The 12,781-nt window shown below is 42.6% G+C and overlaps 1 protein-coding gene across 1 annotated transcript; it reads left to right on the top strand.

Annotated features, from left to right (window-relative positions):
* Positions 1-1,160: 1,160 nt before the first annotated feature.
* Positions 1,161-9,584, top strand: Prdx3 (peroxiredoxin 3). The gene is made up of 7 exons (XM_051199773.1): positions 1,161-1,242; positions 2,431-2,566; positions 4,205-4,346; positions 5,097-5,232; positions 7,118-7,221; positions 8,581-8,746; positions 8,970-9,584. The coding sequence occupies exons 1-7, from the start codon at positions 1,207-1,209 to the stop codon at positions 9,021-9,023; spliced, it is 774 nt and encodes a 257-aa protein (XP_051055730.1). The 5' UTR covers positions 1,161-1,206; the 3' UTR covers positions 9,024-9,584.
* Positions 9,585-12,781: the final 3,197 nt, after the last annotated feature.

Consider the following 12,781-nt stretch of genomic DNA (forward strand, 5'->3'; position numbering starts at 1 on the left):
TACAAACTCTGTGGAGTAAGATTGCTGGGCAATGGTAGCACGTGCCTTTAATCCCAACACTCCGGAGGCAGAGGCAGGCAGATCACTATGAGTTCAAGGCCAGCTTGGTCAATAGAGTAAGTTCTAGGACAACCAGGGCTACACAGAGAAACCCTGTCTTGAAAAAAGAAAAAAGGAAAAAAAAAAAAAAAAAAAAAAAAAAAGCCCAGATTCTTGCACTGTGAGGCAAGCACTCTACCATCTGAGCTACAATACTCTGTCCTCACTGGGAGATATGGTGATAAATCATAATATCTTAGTAACTAGGGGCAGCCTTGAAACATGAATAAGAAACTTCCTTATGATTTTCATCAGTAAATATTTGGTTTATATAATTGATTTATATGCCTTTATTCCTATGTTACCTAAAGATTTCTTGGGCAAAAAGGAGCCAAGCGGAAAAGTGTTAAGAAGCACCAATATTGATAAGTTTCTGCTCTCTGAGTCCAGAAGGGTAGTAGTTAAATCGTGCTCAGTAGCTATCTAAATCCCTACCTCCCTGTGGATCAGGCTTTAATGGAGAAGGGTGGGCTGCACTGGCCTCCCAATCCAATGTTATAGAAATGCCTGTATTTTCTAGAAAGTCAAAGCCGGTCTCTGTTCAGACTCAGAACTTAGTATCTGTTAACAAATAAATTGAATTGAAATGTATCACAATTCTCCCAATTTTGAGGAGAGGCCACAATCCCAAAGGTTTACAAACACATTAAACTTTGATGTCTCTAAGTTACTTAGCATATTGAAAAACTCAACAACTAAATTCATTCCATTTAATGCAGAAGCCAGAAGACTATCTCAGGTAGAAAGGGAACTGGATTCTCTCACAGAAAGTTTCCACCCCACAAAGTTAAGAAAACAAAATCAACAGGAAATGTGGAAATAAGTATCTGCTTCATAGCTTTCATAAGATCATTATAGGTTGGTACAACAAATAGGAAAACAAGCATGCAGCTACTCTGGAGGCTAAATCGGATTGTGGCCCTGAGCAGGAAGGGGTGCTTCTCCGCTCTCTAAGCCACGCCCCTCCCGCCTCGGCCCCGCCCCGTAAGCCCATCCTTGCTCACGAGGTCCGGCCCGGCTCAGAAACCACGCCTTACGCAGAAGACACACACCCAGCGTGGACCAGCTGCTCGCTGGTTTCTCCCTTGCCTCCCGCGTGCACCGAAGATGGCGGCCGCTGCGGGAAGGTTTCTCTGGTCCTCGGTGAGTGGCTGCCAGCTGGGCAGACGCATGACACAGCTGCTTTCTGGCCCGGATCGCGCCCTCCTGGGTCTGCTGGCCACTAACCAACCGGTCTAGGAGGGAGCCCTCAGCTCTTGCACCGAAGAAAGGCCTCCTGCGGCCCGCAAGGCCCCAGGGCCTGCGCAGGACAGCCTATTCCCTAGCCACAGCGGGTGTGCGCTCCCGGAGTCTTTGCAAACTCTCAGACTCTGAGCTCTCGGAGTCGAGGGTCCCCTTGTTGCTTCTGCACTTACTAAAGCACCCAGCGCTGTCTTTGTAGGTCCGCTTATTGGGTCCCGTATTCTAAAGTCTGTCACCAAATATGACCTTGGGCAAGTGACTTCTATCTCCCTCACTTCCTCCCTCTATCCCCCCCCCCCCGCAGGCTTATCTGTGTAGCCCTGGCTGCCCTAGAACCCGCTCTATAGACCACGAATTCATAGAGACCAGCTTGCCTCTTCCTCCCGAGTGCTGGGATGAAAGGTGTGCACCACCAATGCCTGGCTTGAATTCTCATTTCTGAAACTGTTTGCTTTCCTTTCTTTACCATGGAAGGGGTGATGCCACATCTTGACGTGGCCATGGGCTCACACTTAAATCTACGTGTGAACAAAGTTCCACAGTAACCGGAGCCGCTTCCTGCTCTCACGCGCAGGCTGGACTCTGCCCTGTTACCTGCTTTTCTCTGGTGGCTGCAGCCTGCTATCTTGCCAACCGTCTCCCTTCTTTCTCATCGTGGGGCTCAGGGCATCACCTACCTCCTCCACGAGCCGTCCTGGACATCAAAGTTGAGCAAACACTTCCCAGGGTATGAGCTTTGCCCTATTCCTTTGCTCGACTGAGAGCCTGGAAGGGACTTTTTCTGAGAAAAACCTTGAGATTGGGGGCAGGGGGGCTTAGCTAACTACTCAGCCTGGCCCAGCCTTCCTGAATTTTTGGAGTCATCTGTAGATTTTTAATCTTGAAGCCCTGCTCTTACAATACTATCAGCTTTTCAGTCTTTAAGGAAGAAGAAAGAAAAAGGGACTTTGCTTTTCATTTGATTTGGTATTTGTTTCACAGGGCAAACCGACAGCTGAGGCCACCATTGACAAAGGGCCACAGCAGCAAGGTCAGATGTTAGTTTCCCTTCCAGAAAGTCTTCCTAATAGAAAGCATTTCTCTTTCCAGGTTGCTCAGCATGTGAGTGCCATTTCCCGGGGTATTTCTGCCTCAGCGTTTCTTAGGCCTGTTGCTTCTAGAAGAACCTGCTTGTCAGACGTAGTGTGGTCTGCCTCTGCCCAAACAAAGTTTGCCTTTAGCACCAGTAAGTATTACTGTGTTTGTAGTTGCAACCAGGCAAAGGGACCTTGACTATGCATGAGATTTGTCTTCAGAGCTTTAATAATGAAGTATGAGACTATATAGAGATAACCAGATTCATAAGGAATTGTTTGGGAACAGTGAATATTTGGCAGTGTCAGACATTTAATATCTACTCTTAAAGAGCATGAAGAAAATGAGTGCAGGCTGGTGGTGTTGGCACACGCCTTTAATCCCACCACTCAGGCAGAGGCAAATGGATCTCTGAATTCAAGACCAGGCTGGCCTATAGAGGAAGTTTCAGGACAGCCAGGACTATAGAGAGAAACCCTGTCTCAGTGGATTAAAAAAAGAAAATGGAGAAAGCCAGACAAAGCAGTACACATTTGAAATTCCAGGACTTAGGTAGCTGAGGCAGGAGGCTAGAGTATCAACACAAGTTCTAGGCTAGCCTGAGCTATATAATTAGTGCCTTCTTGATGTGAGACCCTGCCTGTAAACAAAACAAACAAAACAGAAAGGAAGAAAGAGGGGAAAAGGAAAATGGAGAAAACTATAATCTAGGAAAAGGAAAGCGTTTGTATAATATACTTAATAAAGGATATTCCTCTAAGATACTAAATTATAACAACTCAGTAATAAGAAGACCACTGGATAAAATGAATACATAGAACACCACTAAGCTATACCTGTACCCCACCCCAGCTTTGAAACATGCCCTGCATCTGTTCTTGATGTTCTTTCTACCACACCTCAGCGCCTCTCACTGAGATAACTATGGGCATTGCCTTACATCAGTCTTACCCTCCTGATAGCCTAATCTTCCTGAAAACAGCTGTCTTTCTGCATCAGAACCTCCCAGGCTCCTTTCTACTGAGGTGAAGAGCCAACCCTGCTGCTTGATAGCTATGGTTTTTTTGTTTGCTTGTTTGTTTTGTTTTGTTTTGGGGTTTTTGTTTGTTTTCTTTTCTTTTAGGTTGGTTGATTGGTTTTTCGAGACAGGGTTTCTCTGTGTAGCCCTGGCTGTCCTGGAACTCAGAGCTCTGCCTGTCTCTGCCTCCCAAGTGCTGGGAATAAAGCTGTGACCCACCCTTCAAATCCTACTGAGGGTCTTTTTAAGCCTGGTTCTGACTTTGCTTTCTTTTGCCTTTCTGTTTTTCGTTCTTTTTAAGAATTCTCTTCAGGGCTTGAATGATAGCTAAATTGGTCAGTAAACTAGCACAAAGGCCCAAGTTTGATCTTCAAACCCACATATAAGGAGACATAGTAGTATGCACGTGGTATTATGTCCAGCTAGCCTACTTGGTAAACTCTAAGTTTATGATACTCTAAAAGAGAGAAAAGGTTTTTTAAAAATAAAAAGGGGTAGAAGGATCAGTACTATAGGGAGTCTTCTATCACAGACTTCTCCCTACCACTGAGTTGGATTTGTGTTTAATTTAGAACTGTGCTGAAGGGAAAATTACTATACCTAAGGTGTACAATTAAAGTGAACCATCTCACTGAGTTATTAATAACATATCACCAATCATGATAAATAATAAATTTATTTGATAAGTTTCAACAAAAGGAGTTTAAATATAATCATGGGTGCTTGATATGGTGGATAACAGGCTACATACAGATGTGTGGTCTTTTTTAGGTTCCTCATTCCACACCCCGGCTGTCACCCAGCATGCACCCTATTTTAAGGGTACTGCTGTTGTCAATGGAGAGTTCAAAGAGCTGAGTCTTGAAGACTTTAAGGGAAAATACTTGGTGCTTTTCTTCTACCCTTTGGATTTGTAAGTGTGATTCTATAGTGCTTTATGCCCTGAGAGCTGATATTGGTTTCTAACCTATGATGAAATTCCTCTTCTTGTGAAAAGGAAGATTCTTTCTGATTATTGTCCACTGGCCTTGGCTATCTGTCACTCATGTGATGAGTGTAATGGGAGAAAATGACCTTACTTCTAATGGAGGAGTTTTAATATGGTCCTGTTAGTTTTTCTGGTGGTCCTGGGGATCAAACTCCAGGGCTGTACTAGCTATGCAAGTGCTTTATCATAGGATTATGCTCTTGACCTTTAATACAGTTCTGTGTTACATGCTTTTGGTTAAGTCTTCAAATGTGTGCCTCCCCACCCCATGCAGATTGATTGATTGATTGATTGATTATTGATGGAGGCAAGGTAACTGCATAACCCTGGCTGTCTTGGAACTCACTGTAGATGAGTCTGGTCTCAAACTCAGAGAGATCTGCCTGCCTCTGCCTCCCCAGTGCACACCACCATACCCAGCAACTAGAAAAAAGGAAGCTTACTCTCCCCCAACCCCTTTTTAGGGGGCGGGGACATTGTATATATAGAACAAGCTGGCCTGAATAGACGAATAGACTCCTTCTGAGTTCTGGGATTAAAGGTGTGTGCCACCAGCCCAGCTGATTGCACCCTTTTTACCCCCTAAGCAAATCAACTTAGTTTTAGACAACTTACTGTTGATGTCTGAAATTTTTATCTTTGCATGATCTGATGAAACTTTCTTTTTTCCCCAAGCACGTTTGTGTGTCCTACAGAAATCGTTGCTTTCAGTGACAAAGCCAATGAATTTCATGATGTAAACTGTGAAGTAGTTGCAGTTTCAGTGGATTCCCACTTTAGCCATCTTGCCTGGATCAATACACCAAGGAAGGTAGGTTGGTTGATAAGTCACCTTTCCTTGGTTTTATTTCATTCATCTTTGGTTTCATTTCTAAATCATAAATAATATAGAACACGATGAGAAGCATTGCATATTTATGAGATGCAATGTGATGTTTTGATACATGTGTATATTGTGTAAGGATCAAATCAGACTTTTCAGTACTGTTTCCCCAATCATTTCTTTGTAGTTATGACATTCAAAGTCCTATTTTTAACTGGGCAGGTGGTTCATAACTTTAATCCCAGCACTCAGAAGGCAGAGGCAGGAGGATCTTTGTAAATTTTAAGCTAACATGGTCTATCTAGTGAGTTCCAGGGCAGCCAGAGCCATATGGTGAGAGACCCTGTCTCAAAAAAAGAAAACAAAAATCCTCTTTTAGTTAGTTTGAAAAATACAATATGTTCTACCTGTAGTCATCTATTGTACAGAAGAGCAAAACTTATTCTTCTTATCTAACTAATCATTGAGTAGTGTCTTTTCCTTATTCCCCAGCTACCTCTATCCATTGTACTAACAGAAGAGATTTAGGACAAAGCCTAGAGGTTGTCAAAGCATAGCCAGTCTGAAGTTAGTTTCTTGCCTCCTACCCCTCTTCTTTTCAAAACCAGTGTCTTATGTGTTTCAGGCTGGTCTGAATGTGTTAGCTCAGATGACCCTGAGCTTCTGATCCTGTAGTCTCCACCTTCTAAGTGCTAGGATCAGAACCTGGTTTATGCCTTCCTGGGGATCGAATCCAGGGCTTCATGCACACTAGATAAGCTCTGTACCAAGTGAGCCATGTCCTCCTGAGGTAGGCCGTTTGTAGATCCTTGCCTATCAGCAGTCTGTAAATAATGGTAATGACAATTCCCTGGACATATTTTCCAAGGTTCAAATAGTAATGGAGACAGGCTCAGTGGGACAGGGGACATGGCTAGGATCACTTGCTTCCTCTTAGGCCAGTACTTTGAACCAGTAGTAGCTAGCTATACTATTCTTTGTGATGTTGTCTAGAAATATGGTAGGAAAAACAATCACAATTTCATTAGGTATGGCCCAGGACTAACAATAATGACCTGAGTGAATTGTTACGCCTTTATTAATTATATTTGAGAAATTAGTTTTCATCTCAACATCTGCTTTAACAATTGGAAAAAGAGAGCAGGGTGTGTTCAGAGCTTTTTCTTAATATGCAAGAAGCCTTGGGTTCATTCCCCAGTACCATATAAACTGGGTGGGTTAGCACAGCTTGTGATCTCAGTGGGAGGCAAGAAGATCCAAAATTCAATGTCATCATTGGCTGCATAGTAAACTGGAGGCCAGTCTGGCTGCATGAGAGACCTTGTCTCAAAAAGATAAAGGAAGGTCAGTCAGACTCTAATGTCCTGAAGAAAAAAGTACTTAGTTTTTTTTGAGCTTTGGTTTCCTCGTCTTTAAAATAATGGAAAAATGGGCCATTGAGGTGGCTCATCAGGTAAAGTACTTGCTGAGCAAACCTTACAACCTGAATTCTATCACTGGAGCCACAAAGTTGTCCTCTCATCTTCACATATGTGCACACATACACACCCCCACACACACACACACACAACGTCAATTTATAAAAGAAAATAGGGACTGGAGAGATGGCTCATCAGTTAAGAGCACTGTTCTTCAAGAGGATCCAGGTTCAGTTCCCAGCATCCACATGGGAGCTCACAACTGCTTTAACTAAACATAATGCCAGATATAACTGTATCTACTTTAGGCAGGTTGCAGGAGGGAAGTTAAACAGAACTCCCTTGTGTGAGTTTACTATTATTTACTACCATTGTTGTTAATTTTAAACATTGCTACATGGTTCAGACCTTTTCCAACCACCTGAGAAAACCGGTCCTGTTTGCCTTTTTATTAGAATGGTGGCTTGGGCCACATGAACATCACGCTGTTGTCAGATTTAACTAAGCAAATATCCAGAGACTACGGAGTGCTGTTGGAAGGTGCTGGCATTGCACTCAGGTAAGAGCTGTTCCTTAGAGATGGGAATGAATTACATTCATTGTCACACCACAGATCTTCTAAGTTTAGGGCTAACAGTAGAGAAAGCTGAGTCTAGCTGATAAGTTAGTCTTCTCTCTAGACCCCAGAGTCTGTGGGCCTTTCTCCTTCCTGGGTCTGCCTTGCTTCTCTCTAGAGACTACAGCTGGCTTCCTCGGAGATCAGTCACAAAGCTTAGGCAGAAGCCCCTCTGTACTTTGCCTTTCCCTATATGGTTGACACTTGAAGTCCTTCTTTTAAGAAGCAGATCTCTGTGAGTTCCAGGCAGCCTGGTCTTAATAGAGAATGGGTAAAAAAATTAAAAGGAATTGTGAGGTGCTAGAAAGATGACTCAGTAGTTATGGATACTCACTACTACTGCACAGGACAGAGTTTGATTTTCAGGGCCCACATTGTGCTGCTTACAGCCACCTGTAACTCCTGCTCCAGGGAATCCATCACCTTCTGGACTTCATAGGTATTTTCATATGTGTGCGGTGGCACACACATACAAATAAATAAATAAATTGGAAAGTTTTAAATATTCACTGGATGGAAGCAACGTAATCTCTTCCCCTTCATATATGTAGTTACTTTACCAGAGTCTGATACAGGAGTCTAAAGAATGTCTGCTAGGTCACTAAGGAAAGAAAAGTTCTTTACTGTTTCTGGTTCTTTCCTTTTAGATAGATCCCATTAGGGGTACAGTTTTGCATTGTCCCCATAATGCATGCTTTACATGGTGGCCTGGTGTTATCAAAGCATCTGTCGTTACTAAAAAGTGAAAAACTTTGTATAATACTAATTCCAGGTTGGTTTTCTTTTTTTTTTTTTTTTTCTTTTCTTTCTTTCTTTTAAGATTTGATTATTTATACAGTGTTCTGTCTGCATGTGTCCCTGCAGGCCAGACAGGGGCACCAGATCTCATTACAAATAGTTGCAAGCCATTATGTGGTTGCTGGGAACTGAACTCGGGATCTCTGGAAGACCAGCTAGTGTTCTTAACAACTGAGCCATCTCTCCAGCCCCAAGATTTAATTTTAGTCAAGTGTGTGTAACTATGTGGAAGTATGTGCATGCAAATAGACTTGCTCTTTGAGGCCATAAGAAGCTGTCAGGGCCCCTGGAGCAGGAGTTACAGGCAGTTTTGAACTCAGGTCCTCTGGATAGATAGTACAAGCTATTAATTGCTGAGCAGTCTCTTCATTCCCTAAAATTCCCATTTTTAAGCATTTGACAGCTTAATGAATTTACTAAAAGAGAATCAAAGATATAAAAGGATAGAAATGAGAGCTGTTGGCTTTAGTCTTATTAACACTAATGAGGACAAATTCTGTGCAGAGGCCTCTTCATTATTGACCCTAATGGCGTCATCAAGCACCTGAGTGTCAATGACCTCCCAGTGGGACGCAGCGTGGAAGAAACCCTCCGTTTGGTGAAGGCATTCCAGTTTGTAGAGAGCCACGGAGAAGTCTGCCCTGCCAACTGGACACCAGAGTCCCCTACGGTATGTTATTTTCCTCAAAGCATCAGGCCCCAATTCCAAGTCTTCTCTGCCTCAAGGATAATCTGCCCAGAGAGCCTACAGAGGTGCTGGCTGAGTATGGGTGGAAAAAAAATAGGCTAACCTCTAAAAGTGAAGAAATTTTAATTTAAAACTGGAGCTCTGAGCTCATTGTTGAGACTACTATCATGAAGTCTCTCTAACCTAATTTAATTATAATTTTCAGATCAAGCCAAGTCCAGCAGCTTCCAAAGAATACTTTGAGAAGGTCCATCAGTAGGTCATCCCATGGCTGGTGTTCACGCAAAGCTTCTCATGCCAGAAAAGAGCCACAGCTGGAATCCTTTCAGTGACCTGAAGATTATTTATAGATGGCAAATCGTCATCATGCTTCTGTTTATGAGTGCTGCCCCATGGGCTTTGTTTTGTAAAGCAGGCTCGGGCTCTCTAAAGATGGGTAGCTGCTTCCATAGCTATCCTTACTAGGCACTTGTTGATGGCTAACCGATTCCCCCATTTCTTAGATCATGTCTTCAAAGGATTAGCATTCTTCTCCTTAGCCTGCTCTGAACATCGGTTTACAATGCAGTAGCACATAACACCGGCACTGAAAGCTTCTGATCAAAGTCTTGAAATTTCCTCTTGATTTTTTTTGTGAATTAAATTGAATTTCCCCATTATTTTTCTTATTGTATTCCTTAACTTATAGTGTCCATAGATATTGATGAGGTATAATCATGAAGGATTGTGTCTAATCCAATGGTTATATTTTTAAAACCATAATCATTTTCTTCAAGTGCTGGATGTAAAGTATAGTATAAAAATAAATATTTGCATTTTTGACATCATTAACTGTTGGGTCAATTTATTCTGGGGCACCCCTCATCCTTTGATGACTTAGGGCAACAAATATTTGTTTACTGGGCTAACCCTGAAGCCATGCAGGATAATTGTTGTGAGATAGTTACTTGGTCTCCTTCTGTGGCACTGACCACGCCCATTGGGGGTGGAGCCATGGGCGGAAATGACCTGTGGAAGGAGGTCTGAGAAAGAACCAGGAACGCTCTCTTGGTTGCGGAACACTGTTGTTGCTCCTGCTGGAGTTCATTCTCGCCTCAGCTAATGGCCTGTTGGGCATAGAATTGCCCCCACCTTGACCACTGATTTGGACATGCAGTCCTATGTGTTTGCAGGAGACAAATATAGAAGACTGCTGGACCTTGCCAAGTCAGGGTAAGACAGCCATTCTACCTCTCTGCTGTTGTTGTGGTCTGTCAAGTTCTCTTGGCCTTAGCCAAATCTGGGTGTACCAACGTCGCTGTGAGACCTAGGGTGACTGTCCAAGTGGCTTGCACCTTTTGGAAGTTGCCCATCCGCCCTTCCTGTCTACCCTAGTATCATTATTTTCCTTCTCAGGTCTTGATGAAGTTGAAGATTAAACTATCACAGCTATTAATCTCTCTTCCTAGTTAAATATATTAGGTACTAGATTTAACGTTTTCCAGCTTAGGACAACTCTATTGTAAACTCCGTTATGCCTTCACCCTAGGACTAGATATGTAGGTCATTTTGTTCTCAATTTTCCTTTTCTTAGAGCACACTTGTTATTCACTGTTTTGTATATAGTTTTGTATTAAGCCTAAGTCTTTTCTTTAGATTAAAAGGGGAATTGTAGTGAGATAGTTACTTGGTCTCCTTCTGTGGCACTGACCACGCCCATTGGGGTGGAGCCATGGGTGGAAGTGACCTGTGGAAGGAGGTCTGAGAAAGAACCAGGAACGCTCTCTTGCTGGCGTGACTCGGACAGGAGAGGATCGGGTTGAATTTCCTGGTGTTCATCTGTCTAGGTTGTAAGTTATTTCTCCCTGAATAAACATCTATTCGGCCTATTTGTTTATCCTGATCCTTATTTAACCGCAATAGATAATGCTGGCTCCACTTTCAGGAAACTAAAATTTAGCAGGCAAGACTGATAACTAAACTTTCATCCATCATTTTAGTAGCTCCTGGAATGCCAGACATGTGCCAGGTTGGCCTTTGGAGGCACTGGAGTGAATTAAAAACACCCTCATCTTCATACTTATGATTCTAAAGGAGAATCCCAATAATAAACAGTAGAAATCAGGTAGTGTCAGGGTTGGAGGAGAGTTCTGAGTGCAGTTTTCAGGAAAAGCCCTTAGGGAGAAGAGACTGGGACTGTTTTCTCATCTGTCAAATGAAGATACTATACCAATCTTGAGGTTTTTTTATGTGAGCCAAATGAGAGAAAATATGTAGAAAAGGGAGTTAGCAAGTGTCTTAGTGACTTTTCTGTTGCTGTGACAAAACATATGACCAAGACAACTTATAAAAGAATTTAGTTTGAGGCTCATGGTTCCATAGGATTAGTGTATGACCTGCATAGCAGCAGGCAGTTACAGCACTGGGATAGAGCTGAAAGCTTACATCTGATCCACACACAAGCCATAGAAATCTAACTGGGAATGGTGTAGGCTGTTGGAACCTCAAAGCCCACCCCTGGGGCCTCCAACAAGGCCACACCTCCACTCTTCCAAACAAACAGTTCTAGCGACTGGGGACCGGGCATCCAAATATATGAGCTGATGGGAGTCATTCTCATTCAAACCACGTTTCATACTTTCTGCCTCCTATAGGCATGTGCCCATATAATGCAAAGTGCATTTAGTCCGAATTAAAGTCCCTGTAGTCTTTCAGTCTCAATAGTTTCATTTGAGACTGTAGGGTAAAAGGGCCAGCCAATTGAAACCAGAGCCAGTGAAAGAAATGCTTTAGCCCTGAACCCAGGACAAACGAAATGCACCCTAACTCAGAAACCAGAGCCAAAGAAACACACTTTGACCCTAGAATCAGAGCCAGTGAAATAAATATATCTTTAACCTTGAAAATAGAGCCAAAAGGTTAAAAAAGGCCAGTGAAAGAAACAGTTTGGACCAGAAAACAGAACCATTTCTGTCCTTCACCAACTAAACCAATCCCTGAGCAAAAAAACTAACCAATCCCTGAGCAAAACATCTACCTGGGAAAAACTCTGCCCCTAAGAAGCCTCTGCATGTTCAGTTGCTAGCTGTCCTTTCCCACCCTGGCAGAGACAGCCACTCTTCTGGATGACTCCTCCCCAAATAAATAATCTTTGCTGAGACATTCCCTTAGAGGGGCTGAGCACAAAACAAAACAAAAATCTTAAAAAAAAAAAAAAGAAAGAAAGAAAGAAAGAAAGAAAGAAAAAGAAAGAAAAAAAAAGAAAAAGGTTCCCTTACAGAAAGATTGAGCAGAAGAAGAAAAAAAGAAAAAAAAAAAGAAGAAGAAGAAACAGTTGTGTCTGCTCGGAAACACTAATAGTAGAGCAGGAAAGTAACTTTTCACCAGAGCCCAAGGAGATTTCTACATTTCTGAAGGGGATTCCCCTTTAGCAAAGTGAAGCAGAAGAAGTAACATTGGGCTGCATAAGAAAGGAAGGAGGGAGGGAGAGGGAACTGGGATCAACATGTAAAATAATAAATTAAAAAAAATGCTTTGACTCTAAAATTTAAGTTGAAGGACAAGTTACTGGGGAAAAAGATTTCTATTTTTGTTTCCACAGAAAATGAAAAGATGTGGATTCCTTCCAGACTAACGTGGCTTGATCACGCCAGACCGCCTGAAACAAAGTACAAGCTGATCCTACATTCAGAACAGCTGGACAAAGCAGCCTTACAGACTACAGCCAGGATTTCTGAATCTTCTTCAAATCCCCCATGACAGCGCCCCTTACCAGCAGGAAGTAGTTTGGAAAGAACAATGCCCAAATTCCCAAATGTTGTGTATAAATGTTTGTTTTCATTTAATTGGACTTTGTTATATAAAATAAAAAAGAAAGAAATGAGTAGCTCTGCTAGGCCATTCCCTTAGGGGAACTGAGCAGAGCTCAGCTGCAAAGGCTCCCTCTAGGAAAGGAGCAGGGTTGCTACATCCTACATTATCCCAGCTTAAGGTTTAACCTGACTTCCAAACTAGTCAGGATACCTTTCCCTCCAGAGC

This window comes from Phodopus roborovskii, unplaced genomic scaffold (assembly GCF_943737965.1).
Source record: "Phodopus roborovskii unplaced genomic scaffold, PHOROB, whole genome shotgun sequence".
Taxonomy (NCBI): domain Eukaryota; kingdom Metazoa; phylum Chordata; class Mammalia; order Rodentia; family Cricetidae; genus Phodopus; species Phodopus roborovskii.

Excerpts from the sequence above, each read along its gene's own strand:
- Prdx3 (XM_051199773.1), top strand. The coding sequence starts at position 1,207 with ATGGCGGCCGCTGCGGGAAGGTTTCTCTGGTCCTCG. Across the intron at positions 2,567-4,204 it reads AAAGTTTGCCTTTAGCACCA|GTTCCTCATTCCACACCCCG; the intron begins GTAAGTATTACT and ends GGTCTTTTTTAG. Across the intron at positions 7,222-8,580 it reads GGTGCTGGCATTGCACTCAG|AGGCCTCTTCATTATTGACC; the intron begins GTAAGAGCTGTT and ends AATTCTGTGCAG.